Below are 17,375 nucleotides of genomic sequence, written 5' to 3'. Positions count from 1 at the left end.
CAGGGGAGGAGCCAGGCCTTGCCCCCAGTCACCACAAAGGGCACAGCTGAAAATCAGGGGGTGCCGGCACGGAACTGGCTTATTCAACCACCGGCCACGCGGCCACACGGGACAGACACGTTCCCCCGTCCCTGGGCAAGAGCTCGCAGAGCGGCTCAGCCAGGGCAGCGCTGGGCATCATGGGATACTTGCCCAGGGCCTCAGGCTGAGCAAGACACTCTGTGCCGCTCTCGCTGCCCAACTCTATGGGCCAAGGCCTGGCAGCCCCCCCAGAGCCTCAGACCTCCGGGGGGGGGGCTTAGGGAGGGAGACACTCTAGCTTCAGGCTGTCTGCTACAGAGAGGGAGGGGAAGAAACCGTTTTCTGGATAGGACGCTCTAGCCTGCAGACTCTGCCATAGAGTCCAAGGGGAAGCGCCCCTCCCCCTGCGGGACGCTCTAGCCAGCAGGAGCTGCCATAGAGTCCAAGGGGAAAAGCTTCCCTGAGACGCTCTAGCCAGCAGGAGCTGCCATAGAGTCCGAGGGGAAGAGCCCTTCCCCCTGCTGGACGCTCTAGCTAGCAGGAGCTGCCATAGAGTCCATGGGGAAGCGCTCCCCCCCGAGACGCTCTAGCCTGCAGACTCTGCCATAGAGTCCGAGGGGAAGAGCCCTTCCCCCTGCGGGACGCTCTAGCCTGCAGGAGCTGCCATAGAGTCCAAGGGTAAGCGCTTCCCCCCCGAGACGCTCTAGCCTGCAGGCTCTGCCATAGAGTCCAAGGGGAAGCGCCCCTCCCCCTGCGGGACGCTCTAGCCTGCAGGCTCTGCCATAGATCCAAGGGGAAGCGTCCCTCCCCCTGCGGGACGCTCTAGCCTGCAGGCTCCGCCATAGAGTTCTCCCCCGGGTGGGCGGGGCAGCGAAGGCCCCGGATTTCCGGTCCCTTCCCGCCGAAGATGGCGGACAGCGAGTACGAGTCGGTGCTGTGCGTGAAGCCGGAGGTGCACGTGTACCGGGTGCCGCCGCGGGCCTCCAACCGCGGGTACAGGTGAGCCCCCCCCGCCTGGGCTCCCACCGGGGCCGTGTCCTGGGCCCCAGGCCTCCGGGGCAGGATCGCGGCGGGGGCGGGGCTGGGGATCCTCGCGCGGCTCCAGCTGGGAATCTCCGTGGGGCCTGGGCCTTGGCCTGGCTCTTCTCGCCACAGCCCCGTCTCCAGCCTCCCGCTCTCCGTCATCAGGGTCGCCCCCGCCCCCATCACGAGCATTTATCTCCCCGCTCGTTTCGCAGCTGCGGCACCTCGAGGTCACAGGCGAGAGCGGGTTTCCAGCGTGCCAGGCGCTGTACATAGTGAGACAGGCTCTGCTCCGAAGGGGAGAGTGAAAACGGAGGCTGAAGGTGGGGAATGGCCCCCACCCGTCTTCACCCCGGAGATGTGAGTTACGCTGGCTCAGACATAACTTCCCTGAAGCCTGGTGCTGTGACCAAGGGAGAAATCTCGTGGCCTACCCTCACTGGGAGAGCAGATGCAGAGCTGACCCCTGAGGTAGCTGAGACCCCAATAGACATGGGGAGGGAAGGACAACAGCCAAACATGTTCGCCCTGGACTTGCCCAAGATCAGCCGGCGTGGCAGTGGCAGAATCAGGAGTACAGGCCGGATCTTGCTAGTCCTAGTCTAGTGGTTTATCCATTAGATACACTGCCTCTCAATTAGGCTTTGAGGATTAAGATCATTCTGCAAGCTCCATTGATTTCTAAGGATCTCCTTTTCCCCAGGGTTGTAGACTGCATTTTCGTCGTTAGTGTAGTGGTACGGTGTATTCTGCTTCAGACACGTGCAGCAATCGTTACCCAAGGCAGCATCAGAGACTGTTTTAATACGATAGTTTTTTTTTTAAATAGGTAACAAGGTAGGGAGAGAATAGCAATTGAAACAGGCAGCATGGAGAGTGCGGAAAACATCAGTTAATACAACTGACTCTCACACTGTGTAGACCTGCGTTTGAAATACAGAGCAAAGAAAAGTGAAGTGAAAGCTTATTGCATTATAGCAGTGGCTCTCAGCCTTTCCAGACGACTGTCCCCCTTTCAGGAGTCTGATTTGTCTTGTACACCCCAAGTTTCACCTCACTTAAAAACGACTTGCTGACAAAATCAGACATAAAAATACTCAAGTGTCATAGCATCCAGTTACGGAACAATTGCTGACTTTCTTGGTTTTTTTAGCATATAATTATAAAATAAATCACAGTATAACTATTGTACTTACATTTCCGTGTATAACCAAGTCATTGGTGATGTGAAAATTTAGTTATAGCCTCTTGTAAAACCGGACAAATAGAGGAATTGATGTACCCCCTGGAAGACTTTGATGTACCCCTGGTGGTTGAGAACCACTGCATTATAGGATGTTGACCCCTCACCCTGTTTTCTTGCAGCCCTTCTGGGATTCTTGGGCTAACTTACTTTATAGAAGGTCATTATGTTCTCAGCTTGTGGAATGCGAGGTCTTTTAATCCAGCGGTTAGAGATGGAAAGAGATAATAATGAGTTCCTTAAAGTGATCATTTTAGATCCAGTCTCCACTTGGTTTATAGACTGCAACAGCAATTGCAAACCACAAACCTGAAGGAAAAAAAAAATATGGTCTCTTTAGCTCTGTTGTAGTAGATCCATATTGTGTGTTTAACAGGGCCCAACAATAGTACATCAAACTGGCTGTGTTCGCTCACTCTGTCGGGGATTCGCCTACCACGTTGCGTTGGTCATGTAAAACTTCATTGTGGTCACTTGATGTATTCTGGTAGCATCTTTTATACAATGCAACAAGCTCAAAACTCCTTAGAAGCGCTCCTGTGAAAAATGATCCCCATTTACAGATGGGGAAGTTGAGGTTCAGCAATGAAGTAAAATGCACCAACTTTCACACTGTGTCAGTTAAAAAGCCAAGAGAAGAGCTCGAATCCTGACTGCCAGTCTCAGCTCTAACTGCTGAACAATGCTTCCTTCCCCCAGATAGTATCCTGCTGTGCAGCTGCTTCTTTCAAAGGCCTGTATTTTCAATTGTATTAAAACCTCCTTTGGAGGACAGGCCTGCAATTCCATGCCATGGCATGCTGAGGCAAATGGCTGAGCCGAGGACGGCGGTGTTAGGTGGCGATGAATACCACATCTGTCTGCCAAAGCATACATCTGTGCAAATGGGATTTCAGCTGACAGAGAGAATTGGGCAGAAAATCCAAGAAGGGAGGTTAAGCAAGCAGAAAGATCTTTCCAAAACAAATCTACATATTAACCTGACAGTGCTTGGCTTGGATTATGTAATGTAATTTGCTTGAGTCATAGTTATATCCTGCTCCTGAGCTCTGCTCCCCATTTGTTTGTTTAATTTACCTGTTATGTCCTACCGTAACCATGTCATCGTTGATCCTCCAAGCTGCTTCCTGTGGGCAGAACCCCATGGCCCTCAGGACTGGTTGAAGGGGCCTGCCTGGGCGGAGCAGCGTACAAGATCAGGGCCTTATATTATAAGCTTTTTGGGGCAGGGACTGTCCCTTCTTGTAGGTCTGTAGAGTCCCTACTGCTCTAGGGCAGAGGCTTTCTTTTTGTTCTGTGCACGTACAGCGCCTAGCACAGGGGAGCAGCGATCCCTGACGACGCAGCAGTATGGCACAATTAATAATAGTAGCCTAGTAAATTCCTTTATGGTACCCTAGGCACTGCTGCAACACAAAGAGTGATAATAGAGGGAGTTTTGAAGCCTAAGATTTGAGTGACTTTTCTGATGTTAACAGTTGTTTTCTCCCACAGAGCTGCAGAGTGGCAGCTGGATCAGCCATCATGGAGTGGCAGGCTGCGGATAACGTCCAAGGGGAAGATGGCTTTCATTAAACTGGAGGATAAGAATTCAGGTAAAGGAAAAGCCATACAGCATTCATGTGCTTTACACCTAGGGTTTCTCCGCTCCATTTCTTTCCTGAAAGATCCCAGATGTAGGGTGACGTTAATTGGAAACTGGGTGCTGGGGTATTTTTACAAGCTGGAGTGGTGCTAAAACCAGAGAGGCTGCCTGCTCAGGAGGCTGCTTCCTTTCCCTGCACTGTAATTCTGTGGAGAGGGTTGCCACTTGCCATGTAGCTTTGCTGTGGTGTTTTATGCTCCTTCATCTTGTTCAGTGCTTGGGTGTCCCCGCAATAGGTGCCTTGGAGAAAAACTCGCTTCAGTTACAGGAGTGGAGCTGCCCTCTTCCCCATGTGGCAGGGTGACTTCATGTGGGGGCTGAAAAGTGGCTTGGAAGCTAATAAAGAGGCCGGGGAGAAGGAAGTATCTGCGGTGTGAAATGAGCCGGGTCTGTGCTCTTGATAAAAAGCTGCAGGTCAACAAGTGGGAAAACTCGTCTGGCTCCAGCCTGTGAAGTCCACAGAAGAGAACTTTCCATCTCTAGCCCCAGCCCAGTAATTCTCCTCCCAGGCTGCTAGTCCTTCCTGGGTAGTTCATGTTACAGCAGAACGTTAGGTGTAGCTACCGTGGCTTAATGATGTGTGGTGCTTTTGTGTTCACAGGCAGATGTACAGACACTGTGTGAGTGGTGCATCCTAGGAAATACACTTCTGCTAGGCTGGGGTGTTCATTATAATTCTCCCATCTCCCCAGGCAGGAACCTTCATCACTGCAGCCCTCGCTCTGGGTGATGGGAACTCCATGTGGCTCCCTGAGGAGCCCAGTTGTTCTACCCACACCAAGTTCAGATCAGAAAGGGGTTGGTCACTGAAGATAAACAGAGTTCTCTCTCCCCACCCCCAATTGCCTGGGCTCTCTGTGGCTGCAATGTCCTTGGTCCCTCTTTCTTCCAGGATTTCTTGTGTGGGAGTGCACTGCTCTTACGGTCAGCAGAGTAGCCAGGAAGTGTGTTCATTCGGGGTCAGTAACTGTCAGTGTCTTGTTATCTAAAGCTGGAAGAATTAAGAGGTCTCAGTCTAAAAGAGGAGGTGTGGTCTAACTGTTAGAACACAGAATGAGAATCCTTTAGATCTTGGGGATAAAACCTACCATTCAGGAGTGTTGTCACACTTAATTCGTTTTGTGTAAAGTGCTGTCTCTGTATGTATTGTATCCTGGTGAAGAATGGGAGAACACTGAGGTATTGAACTATTGTGTGTTTCCTACTCTTGTTTCTAGGTGAACTTTTTGCCCAGGCACCTGTGGACCAGTTTCCTAGCATCGCTGTAGAGGGTGTGACAGATTCCAGCAGATATTTTGTCATCCGGGTTGAAGATGAAAGTGGTATGGGCGATAATCACATCCCTTTTCTTCTGCAAACTGAGGCATACAAATCTTGGGGAATAAGTTTCTTTAGAAGGTTTCCATTATTATTATTCTGATGTGAAGGGTTCTTGATTTGAAAGGGATGAATATACATTACATCTAAAGTGCAACATAGAAGTGTAGGGCAGTGGATTGCACAGGAGATTGGTAATGGGATCAGGAGCCTTTCAGTCCATATCCATCTTAAAGTCAATAATGATCAGAAATTGTTACTGTCAGACTATGGTTCAGCCTCGTGCATGAAATGACTTCTCTGTCTACACTAAAGCTGATCAGAAAAACTTTCACAGGACCATGTTATGTCGGAAATTGCAGTTCTATCAAAATTGAAACACTTCGCGAAATCATGTCAGTTTTTCCAAAATTTAGTTTTGGAGAAAAAACAAAATAAAAGTTCTGACAGAGTCAAAATGTCTCATTTCCACATCCTTGGTGCCAAAAACGTCATCTTCTTGTTTAGCAATTGCTTTTCATTTTGAATTTTTTTTTAAATTTTGTATTACATTTAATCTATAATACAGATCAAAATTGAAATAGTTTTGGTCAATCCAAAACAATTTTTTCTCAGAACTTTCCTTTTCAAAGAATTTATGAATTTTGGGGGTTTGTTTCAATTCAAAACAAAGCCAGATTTCAAAATGCTTTGTGAAATGGGATTTCCATCCTCCACTCAATTCTAGTTTTCACACTGAATCAGTTAAAAAACCAATTTCGTTAAGCTGTGCAAAGCCCTCTGTGGATAAATGTATATAAGTTTAAAACTGGTTATGTCAGTTTAGTTTATGCATGTAAATTTACCAACAGAAGCTAAACTGATATAAGACCAATACAAGAGAGTTCACATGCAGTTACGCTGGTTTAATGAAACCTGTTTAAAATTGCACCTTTAATTAAACTGGGATGACTTTGTGTAGACCAGGCAATAGTCCAGTTCGTAGTAGGAAGTGACACCACAATACAAAAAGCATTCTTGATTGGCATTCTCAGCAGAGAGGCCAGGGCTAAAATAGGCCACAGGTCATGGGTGAGAAGCATGTGGGAGACGATAGGGAAGCAGGTACTAATGCTGGCTATACTGTATCATTTCTGTGGCTAAACAAACTCTGTCTCCAGTGCTGTCAACTTAACACCGTTCGCCAATATTAAATCCACTTCATTTTATTTAAATGAGTTTCACGGAACCATCTCAAGGTTGGAAGATTCCAGGCCTAGATGTTTTATGACCTGAATAAAGGCTGGCTGTGGTGCAGGGTGGAGAGCTGGCTATTGCAGTGGGAGGAGAGCCCGCTTTCTCCTAAGTGTGCGAGTGAGAGAGAATATAGGGGAGAAGGGTGTCAAACAGTGGAAGGTCCTGAAAGGTAAATTTAAACTGCTGAACAATATTCTCAGGGCTGAGGGGATAGGCTTCGCTTTAACCATAAAGGAACCAAATGATGAGAGATTGTTCAAGCCTAGAATTAGGGTAAATGTTGCTGGTTCTGAGCGGCTCTTAAGTGGGGCTGCAAAGGCATTTACTAGGAACTCTGATTTACTTGTATAGACCTGGGCCCCCATTGTGCAAGGTGCGGTACGCACACAGAACGAACCCAATGGCAAAGGCCAGGGAGGATGCTGAGGTGCGGCTAGATGTCACTGAACAGTATCTTCTTGTGGTGGAGTGTTCACGTTGGATATCTAATACTGTCTCCGCTTCCATTCTCCCACCTCCTTAACCCTTGGAGGGGGAAAGCTAGCCTTTAGCCCGTGTGATCTTGGGACACTCCTGATGCTGGAAAACTCCAACCTGAAAGCCAGCTTTTGGGTCTTCATTCGGGATAAATTGGAAACATAGGTCAGCGCTGTTGGATAGATGGGCCCTTTGATCCAGCTACCCTGTAGAGGAGAAACAATTGCCCCCGGCTGGTAGGCTGAGCAAGGCAGAGGCTGGGACGAGAAATCGAATTCAGTGATTCATTATGCTCTTCTGAGTCCTAAGAGAGTGGCAGGGCTATGAAATGTGAAACTACAATGCAGGGAGAGCCAGTGTCTCCTCTTCATTTGTGGAGGTTTGTTAATTTATTATTGAACCTGGCATTCGCGCTTGTTTGTTTCCCAGGGCGTCGTGCGTTTATCGGAGTTGGATTTGTAGATCGAGGGGACGCTTTTGACTTCAATGTAGCCATTCAAGACCACTTTAAGTGAGTTTTCTTCTCTTCCTTTGCTTTCTGGGCTGGGTCATTTGTGTGGCATTCGCACAGTTGGCGGTGTTCCCCGAAATTGCTGCAGTTGTAAGCTATTCGCTCTCTACTCACTAGGGAGGTGAGTAGCATGGTCAGGGGAGTGTTACGTGGCAGACGGGTCCTGTTGAGCCAGTTCAGTTCCCTTCTTTATACAGAGAAACAAATGTGGAACATCTTTGTCTTGCCAAAATTTCCCAAGCCTCCCTATAGAGGGGGTGAGACTTATCCCTGCTGGGCCTTCACATGCCAGTCCCCACGGGTGCCTCCCTGGCTGCTGTTTCCCCTTTGTCTCCTTCCTCCAAAGTGCTGGTTGCCATTTTTGTTCTTGTGCCGTGGCCAGATGAATGGGTGAGCTACCACCTCTGAGAGCCTTGAATATAGTTCTACCCACTAGCAGAAAATGAGGCTGTGCACTAGCCGAAGGAGGTCATTTGCTCCTTCCCACGCTGCGGGCCTGTCAGGTGAGCAGATCAGTGAGAAAGTGACTGAGCAACTGTCCCTTCCAGGCATCGGACATGCTGGCTGATTCGGTTGGGCTGCTGTCACTTTGACTAGCAGGAGGAGCTTTCTCTGCGCTGCTTCCCTGCGTGTGACTGCAGCTGGCTAGTCTTCAGGCCACATAAGCATGTTGAAAGAGCCACTGCTGCACTCAGGCAGGCTTTAAAAATGAACTTGGTCACATAGTCCCTTAAAACAGCCTGCTAGTTTTCTGCACACTTTCTTTCCTGCCCATTACCGTGGTTATCCACTGAGCTGCTTTCAGGAATCCACACAAGTCAGATTTGTTTAAAGGGACAACTCAAAATGGCTCCTGGCACGGCTGAGAGTGCCTACCTCAGGGCAGACTCTCAAAACACAAGGCAGAGACCCCAAGCTGGTGGTGTGTTCTGTAATTAGATTTCACCAAGCCAGTAACAAATGTGAACTCCTGACTTACCATGGAGTCACAGACAGCGCTCTTGGTCACGACACTCTATCTTGCCACCCAGGCAAGCTGGACTTAGTGACAGCTGGTTGCCATACACCAACACTCACAAAAAGAGTCAAGTTACTTCTAGTCCCAAGAGACCAGTCACTTATCCCAGGTCAGTTTGTACCTGGGATCTCACACCCAAACCGACACTTGTAGCCAATCTTATAGTAAACTGAGGATTTATTAACTAGGAAAAAGAAAGGAGTTGTTTACAACATATTTTACACAAAGGAGTCAGTTTGTGGTTCCAAAAGGTGACAGACTTGTAATTATCTGTCAGCACTGAATGTTGTTTAGGGCTCACCAGGTTGATCCTGGGAATCTCTGCTTCTGGTCGCCACCTCCAGCCCTGTGGGAGTCAGAATATTTTTCTGGTGTCCCTGTTTTATCCCTTCTTCCAGCTTTCATGTTGATGGGCTGGGTTTGCTTGTGCATAGCACCTTCATGGGCGTGAGGGGGCCATTTCCCAAGTCTTTGTATCGTGATGTTCCACAGTGGCCCATTTAGTTTGATAGCCCTTCTCGATGGGCCGTGGACCAGTTCCCTGGGCTGGGTTCACTAGTTCAGAGCAGTCATTTTTACAGTTATAAGGCAAAACTTCCATATCTTCTTATAGCATGACGTGACAAGTTAAATTAATGCATGCAGCAATTTACGAGCATCCCATAGCTTCTAAACATATTCTTACATGTCTAACACCTCTCCTGAACAATACTAACATACGGGTGAGCTGGCACCTGGTCTGCCAGCATGACAGCCCCAACTGAGAATTTTATAAAAATAAATTATTATAAAGCCTGGTGATTTAGCTGAAAAATACACAGCATAAGTAGGTTGGTTTTGAGCAAATAAGTGTTCCCCTGTAGGGTGTGCTTTCCAACCAATGCAGTATTAAGAGCAGAGCTGACTGGATAATTTCAAACCAAAAATGAATTTTTCTGGTTTTTCATTGAAACAAAAAACTGAAAAAAGTTTCTGTCAGGCAGAAGCAATACTGTTCGAATGTCTATTCACAGCAACAGTTTTGAAACCATCTGTTTTGATTTTTTTCTAAACAAACTGTTTGGACGTTTCCAGGATGTTTGTTGGCAGAAACTCTTTGCTGAATTCAACTAGTAGCTTTGGTGCCCCTAAAATGCATTATTTGTCAAATAGTAAAAATTTTGCCCAGCTGTAATTGAAGGCCTAAAGTGAAACTGGCTTCATTGATTTTAACTGTCGGGATCCAGAGAAATGCAAAAAAACCCCAAATTGGATTTTAAAAATTCGTTGTTAAGACTGTGCCGGCAATGTGAGAAACGCAGCTTGTTTCCAATATGGGTTTTGAACGGGCTGCATTCCTTGTAGCAGTGCCATGAGCAGCTCTCGTATGGGCTCTGTCCTCATTTTCCGCCTCTCATTTTCCCCGCACAGATGGGTTAAACAGCAGAGCGAGCTTGCAAAACAAGCCCAGAACCCGGATCAGGGACCCAAGCTAGACCTGGGCTTCAAGGAGGGACAGACCATCAAACTGAACATTGCGGTGAGGTGCTTTTCTTGCTTCCACTGAGTAAAACTCCCCCAGCACCCTTCTTGGAGGCAATCCCAGCACTCCTCTTGCCACATGGAGTTTGATTGTAGAGTCTGTTGTTTGAGACACGTGGAAGCTCATCTTTAACAGGTGCGTAAGGCTGACTTCCCAGGTACCAGCCCTCTAAGAATGATCAGTCTGGCTCTGCCAAAGCCAGATACTGGTTGCAATTTTGATGAGGTTGTAGCAGTGTGATGGGGTTTTGCTAAAATTCCAGTAACCCTGTGCGCAGTCACACCAATGTGTTAGATGGGTTTAAAAAAGATGACGTGTGGGGAATGTTTCCAGACCCTCTCCCTGTTCTCTTTTGCTAAATTCAGTTTTAGTAATGGGCAAAAAATGACCTGCTTTAGCTAGTGGAGGTAGCCAAAGCCTGCAGCTCTTCTCCCTTCCTCCCTCCCCACTCTCTGCCTGGGCTGCAGCAGGGAAGCACTGGCAATCGGGTTGCTGGAGGAATGTTAGCGTAATGCATCTGTCGGGAGTGGGAGGGGGGTTGTGTCCCCCTCTGCCTGATCCACAGAGGATGGGAATCTGTGACCCCTCCCAACTACAGAACTGGTCTCTAACTCAAGCTGTACAGGCTCGTGCATTTGGCACTGGAGGTCCCTGGTGATGGCCAGGATGGCAGTGGGACTTCAAAGGGAAGAAGCCTCTCTCCTGCCCTGCCCCCAGACTCTCTGTTGTGCTCAGCAGCATAAAAGAATCAGCAGGCATAAGAGGCTTCTCATGAGCAACAACAACTGGAGACAGGTGTGCCAGAGCACAGTTTGAGGCTCACAACAGCTGCATTTAAGTTGATGTTACAAATCGTGTATTTTTCATTTCCCTTTAGAACATGAAGAAAAAAGAAGGAGCAGCAGGGAACAGCAAACCGCGCCCAGCAGGGCCTGGGGGCCTCAGCCTGCTCCCACCGCCTCCTGCAGGGAGATCTCCTGCTCTGATCCCTCCTCCAGGGGAGCAGCTTCCATCATGCCCTGCGGATTACCAGCCAACAAGCACTGCTAACACAGGTCTGTGTTCATGGGCAAGCTTCATTTTCTTTAGGTCTATTTATACCTGCCAATGCTGCTTACATGCTGCCCATTACCCTGGTATCTGGGAGCATGTCTGTGGCACTTCTCAGCACAGTGTGAGAGACATCAAAATTGTCTCTAGGAAAGACACATCTTTTCTTTTAAGCCAGTTCCTTTCACTGACGGGCTGATTCATTCCAGTCTGGATATTGTTTCTATGCTGTTTAGGGGGATCCTTGTTTAGACAGGTGCCTTGTGGTGAGCTGTGAACATGACAAGATTCAGGATCAGTCTGGCAAGTTTGTTCCATGATTGCAGAACTCACTGGCTCCTACACCTTTCCCCAGCCTAACAGGATTCAACCTGGCCTCTGTCAGCTGCAGCATCCCAAATGAATGTAGCACATGGTGGGGAACATAGAGAGAAGACTGGCTCTCAAGTAACTCAGCCCTGGGCCATCCGAGCTTTGAAGATGAGAAGAGAGGTCTTGAACTAATCCTAGAATTCAGCCCACAGCCAACGCAATGGCCTGGTGTAATGTGTTCACGAGTTTTTGACTGTTTAAATGGTGAGCTGCTCACCTGCTACAGTGTCCAGATATCTCCCTGCGCCAACCCCACGTGATGTGAATTGCAGTAGTATGGTGCTGATGTGACACATGCATTGATCACTTCAGTGTTGTAAGGGACGGTCAGCTGAAAACCCTTCTGAGGAGTCTTTAGTGGGGCTCAGCAGCAGCTGAGAAGTTGGCCAGCTATGCAGCTAGATCTAAGCAGGCTCGAGAGAGGCTGTTTGAAGGGAACTGACATGGCTAACTAGCTCAGGTAATAGATCTGATACGATCAAACTACTTGAATCCTCCTCATCCAGCAATCACACTGGTGGTTAACTGGTGAATGTTAACAACATAGGCTAGGCAGGCCCAGTCCCGTCATGGCAGAAGTTAATATAAAACTTCCTCTTTCCCTGAGACATTGCAGCCTGCATTTAGCACAGTTACAAAAGGGAGGCTAAAGCATCAGCATAGGAGCTAACAGAGGTTTCTGTCCTGGCCAGTCATAATGTAACAAACGTGTGGCATTATCATGTGATTTCTGATCGTTATCACCTCCTCTGGGCTTGCATCTGCGTGGATTATGAACATTGCTTCCCTTGGGAACTCCTGCACATACCTTGAGATGGTGGATGTGTCTCTGGTCTCTTAAGAGACCACCTGTTTATGCCCATATGGTACCGTCCGCCATCCAGCGAAGGAGCTAGTTAAATCTTATTTCCAAGGGAATTGCTCAGGTAGGATCAATATGGTCACTTGGGTTTATGCAGCTGTGTTTCCGGAGCAGTCCTGTGAGACAAAGTTCAGTGAAGCTGAACAACGTGTTAATTTCACTTCCCCTGTCTCTTTTGTGGAGCACTAACTCTGTGCTGGACCCCAGGATTATTTTTGTGCCAGTGTCAAGATCTTGTGATCACTTTTTTTAACTGTGGAAGACCTTTTATTAATAATCCCTTGCCCCTAATTAGTGCTTTTTAATCAATAGATCTTTGTGAAGTGCTTTGAGGTCAGTATCCTCCCCACTTTACAGATGGGGAAACTGAGGCACACAGTGGGGACTTGCCCAAGGTCACCCAGCAGACTTGTATCAAAAGGGATTTGGAGCAATCACATCTTTGAATTGCTCTGCTCCGGCTCCACTCCAGCTCTGGGCAAAAATCTAGTGGTCCGTGCTCTGCTCCAAAGCCCTGAGTAGCAGAATCATAGAATCAAACAATATCAGGGTTGGAAGGGACCTCAGGAGGTATCTAGTCCAACTCCCTGCTCAAAGCAGGACCAATTCCCAACTAAATCATCCCAGCCAGGGCTTTGTCAAGCCTGACCTTGAAAACCTCTAAGGAAGGGGATTCCACCACCTCCCTAGGGAAACACATTCCAGTGCTTCACCACTCTGAGTTGAAGATTTTTCCTAATATCCAACCTAAACCTCCCCACTGCAACTTGAGACCATTACTCCTTGTTCTGTCATTTGCTACCACTGAGAACAGTCTAGATCCATCCTCTTTGGAACCCCTTCAGTAGTTGAAAGCAGCTATCAAATCCCCTCTCATTCTTCTCTACACAGACTAAACAATCCCAGTTCCTCAGCCTCTCCTCATAAGTCATGTGCTCCAGCCCCCTATCATTTTTGTTGCCCTCCGTTGGACTCTTTCCAATTTTTCCACCTCCTTCTTGAGTGTGGGACCAAAAACTGGACACAGTTCTCCAGATGAGGCCTTACAAAGTCGAATAGAGGGGAATGATCACATCCCTCGATCTGCTTGCAATGCCCCTACTTATACAGCCAATGCCGTTACCTTCTTGGCAACAAGGGCACACTGTCACTCATATCCAGCTTCTGTCCACTGTAACCCTAGGTCTTTTTCAGCAGAACTGCTGCCTAGCCACTCGGTCCCTAATCTGTAGGGGAAGTAGAAAATGGGAGTAGAACCACGGTGTCTGGTGATCAGAATTTGTTTTGTTTGACAGCACTTTGCGTTGTGAATGTAGAGTTCAGCCTGGCAGATGCATTGTGGGAGGCCTGTGAGGCTGGGGAATGTCTATTGTATCTCTAGGCAGAGGCAAAAATTGTGACACCTCATCGGTGACACTACAAATGGCACTTTCAGCATTGGAACCAGGCTGTAATATAACTGGCCACATTAGGCATTTGGCTTTGTGGCTAATGCCATCAGTCTCCGCCTTCCGAGGCCACTGGTGCTGCTGCTTGGTCTGCCGTAGAGATCAACTAGTTGGCTAAAAAAACAATTTAGGTAAGTCAGTGAGAAGAGCTAGGTGGACATAGCTAGCTAGGTTTCCATCTGTCTTGTATTGGTTTTATTGGTAAAGATGTGGTGCCTTCCTGGGGCCATAAGGAACTGGGGTTGGTGGGAAATAACTGATGGGGGTGAAATCTGATCTTTCTTTTTTCTTTTCCTTCCTTTGAATTTCCTGGTTGCCGGCAGATGTCTCTTTGTCTTGGCCACAACCCGTTGGTGCCACCACAGCTGCCAGCGCCGATATCTGGGGAGACTTTGCCAAAGCGTCAGGGTGAGGCCATTCCTGCTGTTCAGTGTGGTGTGTAGCTGAGGGGTGGCTGGCTGGGTGGGAACGGTTACATTGTATTGGGAGCCCTGGAGAGCAAATCTCCATCACCACTGGACAGTTCAGCCTTGCCAGGCATCCTCCGGGGGTGCTCCCGGTGCACGTCTCCCCTGAACTAGAAAAGCACCGTTCTCGGGTGAGAAGGGATGGCTGTCCTCCACCCCTTTGTTTAAACTGCCAGCTAGGTGAGAGGGTGAGTTAATGTGGACATTCATGTTAGAAACAGGACTGAGTGCTCCTTTATTGTCCCCTAACTTCCCATTGTCTGTCACTGCAGCCTGTTCAAATGGTTACTGTTAGCAAGCCATTAACAGCTCAAGCAGGCCCCCGGGGCATCTCAGCCACAGGCTTGTCTTCACTAGCAAGAAAAGGTGGGTTTACCCTAGGATAACTGCCCCGCACAGCCATCCTTTTGGGAGAACAGGAGGAGACAGGGCACTGTTGGTCTACTGCAAGTTAAACTAGGTGAGGTCAACACCGGGTGTGGGGGACAGCCGCACCTTTCTCACTGTACAACCCCCCTTTCGAAGCAGTGAAGGTAAAGCCTGTGTGTGAACTAAGGGTCTGTCTTGGCTGCAGTTAGCCTGTGTTACGGGTAGTGAGTTAGCAGAGCTTGGGTGTGAGCAGCCCGTCCAGCTACTGTGTCCTCACTAGTGCTGTGCGCCCCTGGGTGTGTTGCCAAGACTTCTGGGGGACACAGTCCATCACTTTTTGCTGAGCTTCTCTACGATTCTTTCCCAGTGAATTGTGAGCGAACTTGTCTGTCCTTTTGAGCACCCAGGAGAATCATGGGAAGGCGCTGGAGGACTGTCAGCATGATTTTAGCCTGCATTCTTACTGCAGAGCGGGAGGGTTCCCAGCCCCGAGAGAGAGCAGCACCCAAGCTCTAACTCTCTCCCGCAGCCAGACCAGCTAGCCCAAGTTTAAAGCCCCGACAAACTTGGGTGAGAGGGATTTGTGGGAGGGGGATAGGGGAGCCGAAGACCGACCCTAAGAGGGGTTTTGGTTTTGACCTCTGCAATAGGTGGCAGCTTGGCCAACATTCATAAAGTAACCAGCCCTTCCAGAGGCAGCCCGCAGCCTTAGCCCAAACCGCCTTCAGCATCTCAAAGAATGGTTTTGTTTCCTTCCAGGTCTGCATCTACCCAGAATCAGCAGAGCCCGGGCTGGGTTCAGTTCTAAATCAGACGTCCCGTCTGCTTTACTGTGTGGATGCTGGGGAAGAAACCTCTTCTCTTCACTGTGGACCAAAGCCTGGGGGAAGCCCCCCTGCACCTTACACTCTGAGCTAACAGGCCACTTCAGGAGATCCCAGTCCATGACTGGTTGCAGCCTTTGTAGCTTTCTTGGGCATTACAAGAAAGGGGCGAGAGCTATGCAAAAACCAAAAAGTGCCCTGTGACTGCAGTGTGGAAGTAAGTGCCCCAGCGCTGGGGAATGTGGGAGAGTGATGCCTTGAACTCTGAACTCTCAACAGAAACCAGCAGCCCCAGTGGCTAGGGCTCTTAATTCTGCTCTGAGATCACAGCAAACCATAGAGGACTATAACCCTGGAGGGGGGGAACGATTGTCCCCCCCATTTTCCAAACCAGCACACTGTGGTGTTTACATATTTTCAACAAGGATGCTTTTGCGTATCGCTTCTTCCTCCCTCTCCTTATCTGCAGCCTGTTGACTAACGTAACTGAGGATAGCCAAAGACAGTAACTCAGCCTGGTCCCCTTCGACAAACAGGTGCTTTATTAAAGAGCTTGTGGTGAGAAGGGAGCGAAGAGCAGTATCAGAAGACTCCAATTCGGATTCAATCTTGTTAGCATTTGCTATCTGATGTGCTAATGGGCCCTGCAATAGATGTGGAATGACACATGCAATCCAAGCACGTGCGGCAAGGGATCTGCAGGGTTAACAACCGGCTACCCCTACCACAGCAGCTGGGTACTGCCATGAGATGCCTTAGCTGGATGCCAGGGGCACTTCTCACCTTGAATAGTTTGTTGTTGGGGTGGTGGTGGAAGAAATACTCCCTGTCTGGCAGTGGGAAGGACAGTGGGAAGGACATCGAGGCATATTCTTAGTGCTGCCAAGAATTGTTCTAGTGTCGTCCCTGCCAAGACTTTTCAACAGCAGATTGTTGCATGTCTTCTGAAGTGCTGCCCTGTCACTGAGACGAGCCTCTTTGAAAGGTGCTAACAACCAGCCTGAGTACTTCTGAGCGCTTAGATTAACTACAATAGGTAACTGATGGGGAAAGCTGTTAATTGGACTACTGGTTAATTACCTGTATCTGAGCAAAACTCTGAAATTCCTTATAAGTTTTCATGCTTTGATACTAAGTCTCTGACATAGCTAGATGCAATGAAGGACAGAGCTTTGGTTGCCTTTTTTATGGAGCTGGGCTTAAAATTTCTCTCTTAAAAAAATATTTTCTTATCTATTTATTTCAAGGTGAAGGCCTTTAACAGTATGAAGTCCTGCTATTTTTGTAAGTGTTCCAACTTGGTCTATCTGTCTTCTTTATTATTATTTCAAATTGGATGATGAGGATTTGATTTCTGATGTTTTAAAAAAAAAAATGCTGAGAATGTGTTTAATTTTGCCTTTGAGCCACTGGAAGAGCACCTAGGAAAAACAGGTGGGAAATGTAACATTAAATTAACAATAAAATGTTTTGAGGGTAAGTATGATTCCTGTTTGTTTTCCAGAATTACCTGACCTGGATTAGACAGGCTCTGCTGTGATTGTAGGAGATGATTCCCTGATTTATCGTCTGTCTTCTTCCTGGTATAAAGAAGGACACAGCTGGGTACCAGAAGTATATGCACTGAAATACCAAGGCGGTTGCCAAAAGTCTGAGGGCATGGGGGGAAGGCACAGTAGAAAGGTGCTGAATAACAATGACCTTAACATCTAGCACGACCACACAGCACCCAAGTGGATGGAAGGGTACAAATAACCTGATGTGCTGGATGGGGTCTGTTGAACAGCTGGAGTGATGGCTGGCAAGGTGTTCTCCTGTGGTGGTGAGAAGAATGAATTGGGTGGAATGTTCAGAGTGTAGCATTTATGAGGCAGCATGTGACAACCAGTAGCATAGATCTGGCTTATACCCGACCCTGTTTCTATTGCCCTCAAGTGTCAAACCCCCCCAAGAGTGAGGGCAGTGCCACC

General features: G+C 48.2%; 2 protein-coding genes across 3 annotated transcripts in view; both read left to right on the top strand.

Moving 5' to 3' along the window:
* Nucleotides 1–17,375, top strand: part of CROCC (ciliary rootlet coiled-coil, rootletin) — a 107,620-nt gene that overhangs the window by 9,592 nt on the left and 80,653 nt on the right. The window lies entirely within an intron of this gene.
* NECAP2 (NECAP endocytosis associated 2) lies at nucleotides 813–16,885 on the top strand. 2 transcript variants are annotated; one of them, XM_032787579.2, is made up of 8 exons: nucleotides 813–1,020; nucleotides 3,782–3,882; nucleotides 5,150–5,254; nucleotides 7,392–7,473; nucleotides 9,902–10,010; nucleotides 10,891–11,068; nucleotides 14,069–14,153; nucleotides 15,341–16,885. In XM_032787579.2, the coding sequence occupies exons 1-8, from the start codon at nucleotides 929–931 to the stop codon at nucleotides 15,387–15,389; spliced, it is 801 nt and encodes a 266-aa protein (XP_032643470.1). In that variant the 5' UTR covers nucleotides 813–928; the 3' UTR covers nucleotides 15,390–16,885. The 2 variants fall into 2 exon arrangements, 1 of the variants encoding a protein (XP_032643470.1); XR_012654759.1 differs by having other exon boundaries at nucleotides 886–1,020; nucleotides 14,069–14,578.

Source organism: Chelonoidis abingdonii, chromosome 23 (genome assembly GCF_003597395.2).
Source record: "Chelonoidis abingdonii isolate Lonesome George chromosome 23, CheloAbing_2.0, whole genome shotgun sequence".
NCBI classification, from domain to species: domain Eukaryota; kingdom Metazoa; phylum Chordata; order Testudines; family Testudinidae; genus Chelonoidis; species Chelonoidis abingdonii.
Note: the sequence above shows the minus strand (reverse complement) of the source record. Positions and strands in the feature narration are given on the sequence as shown.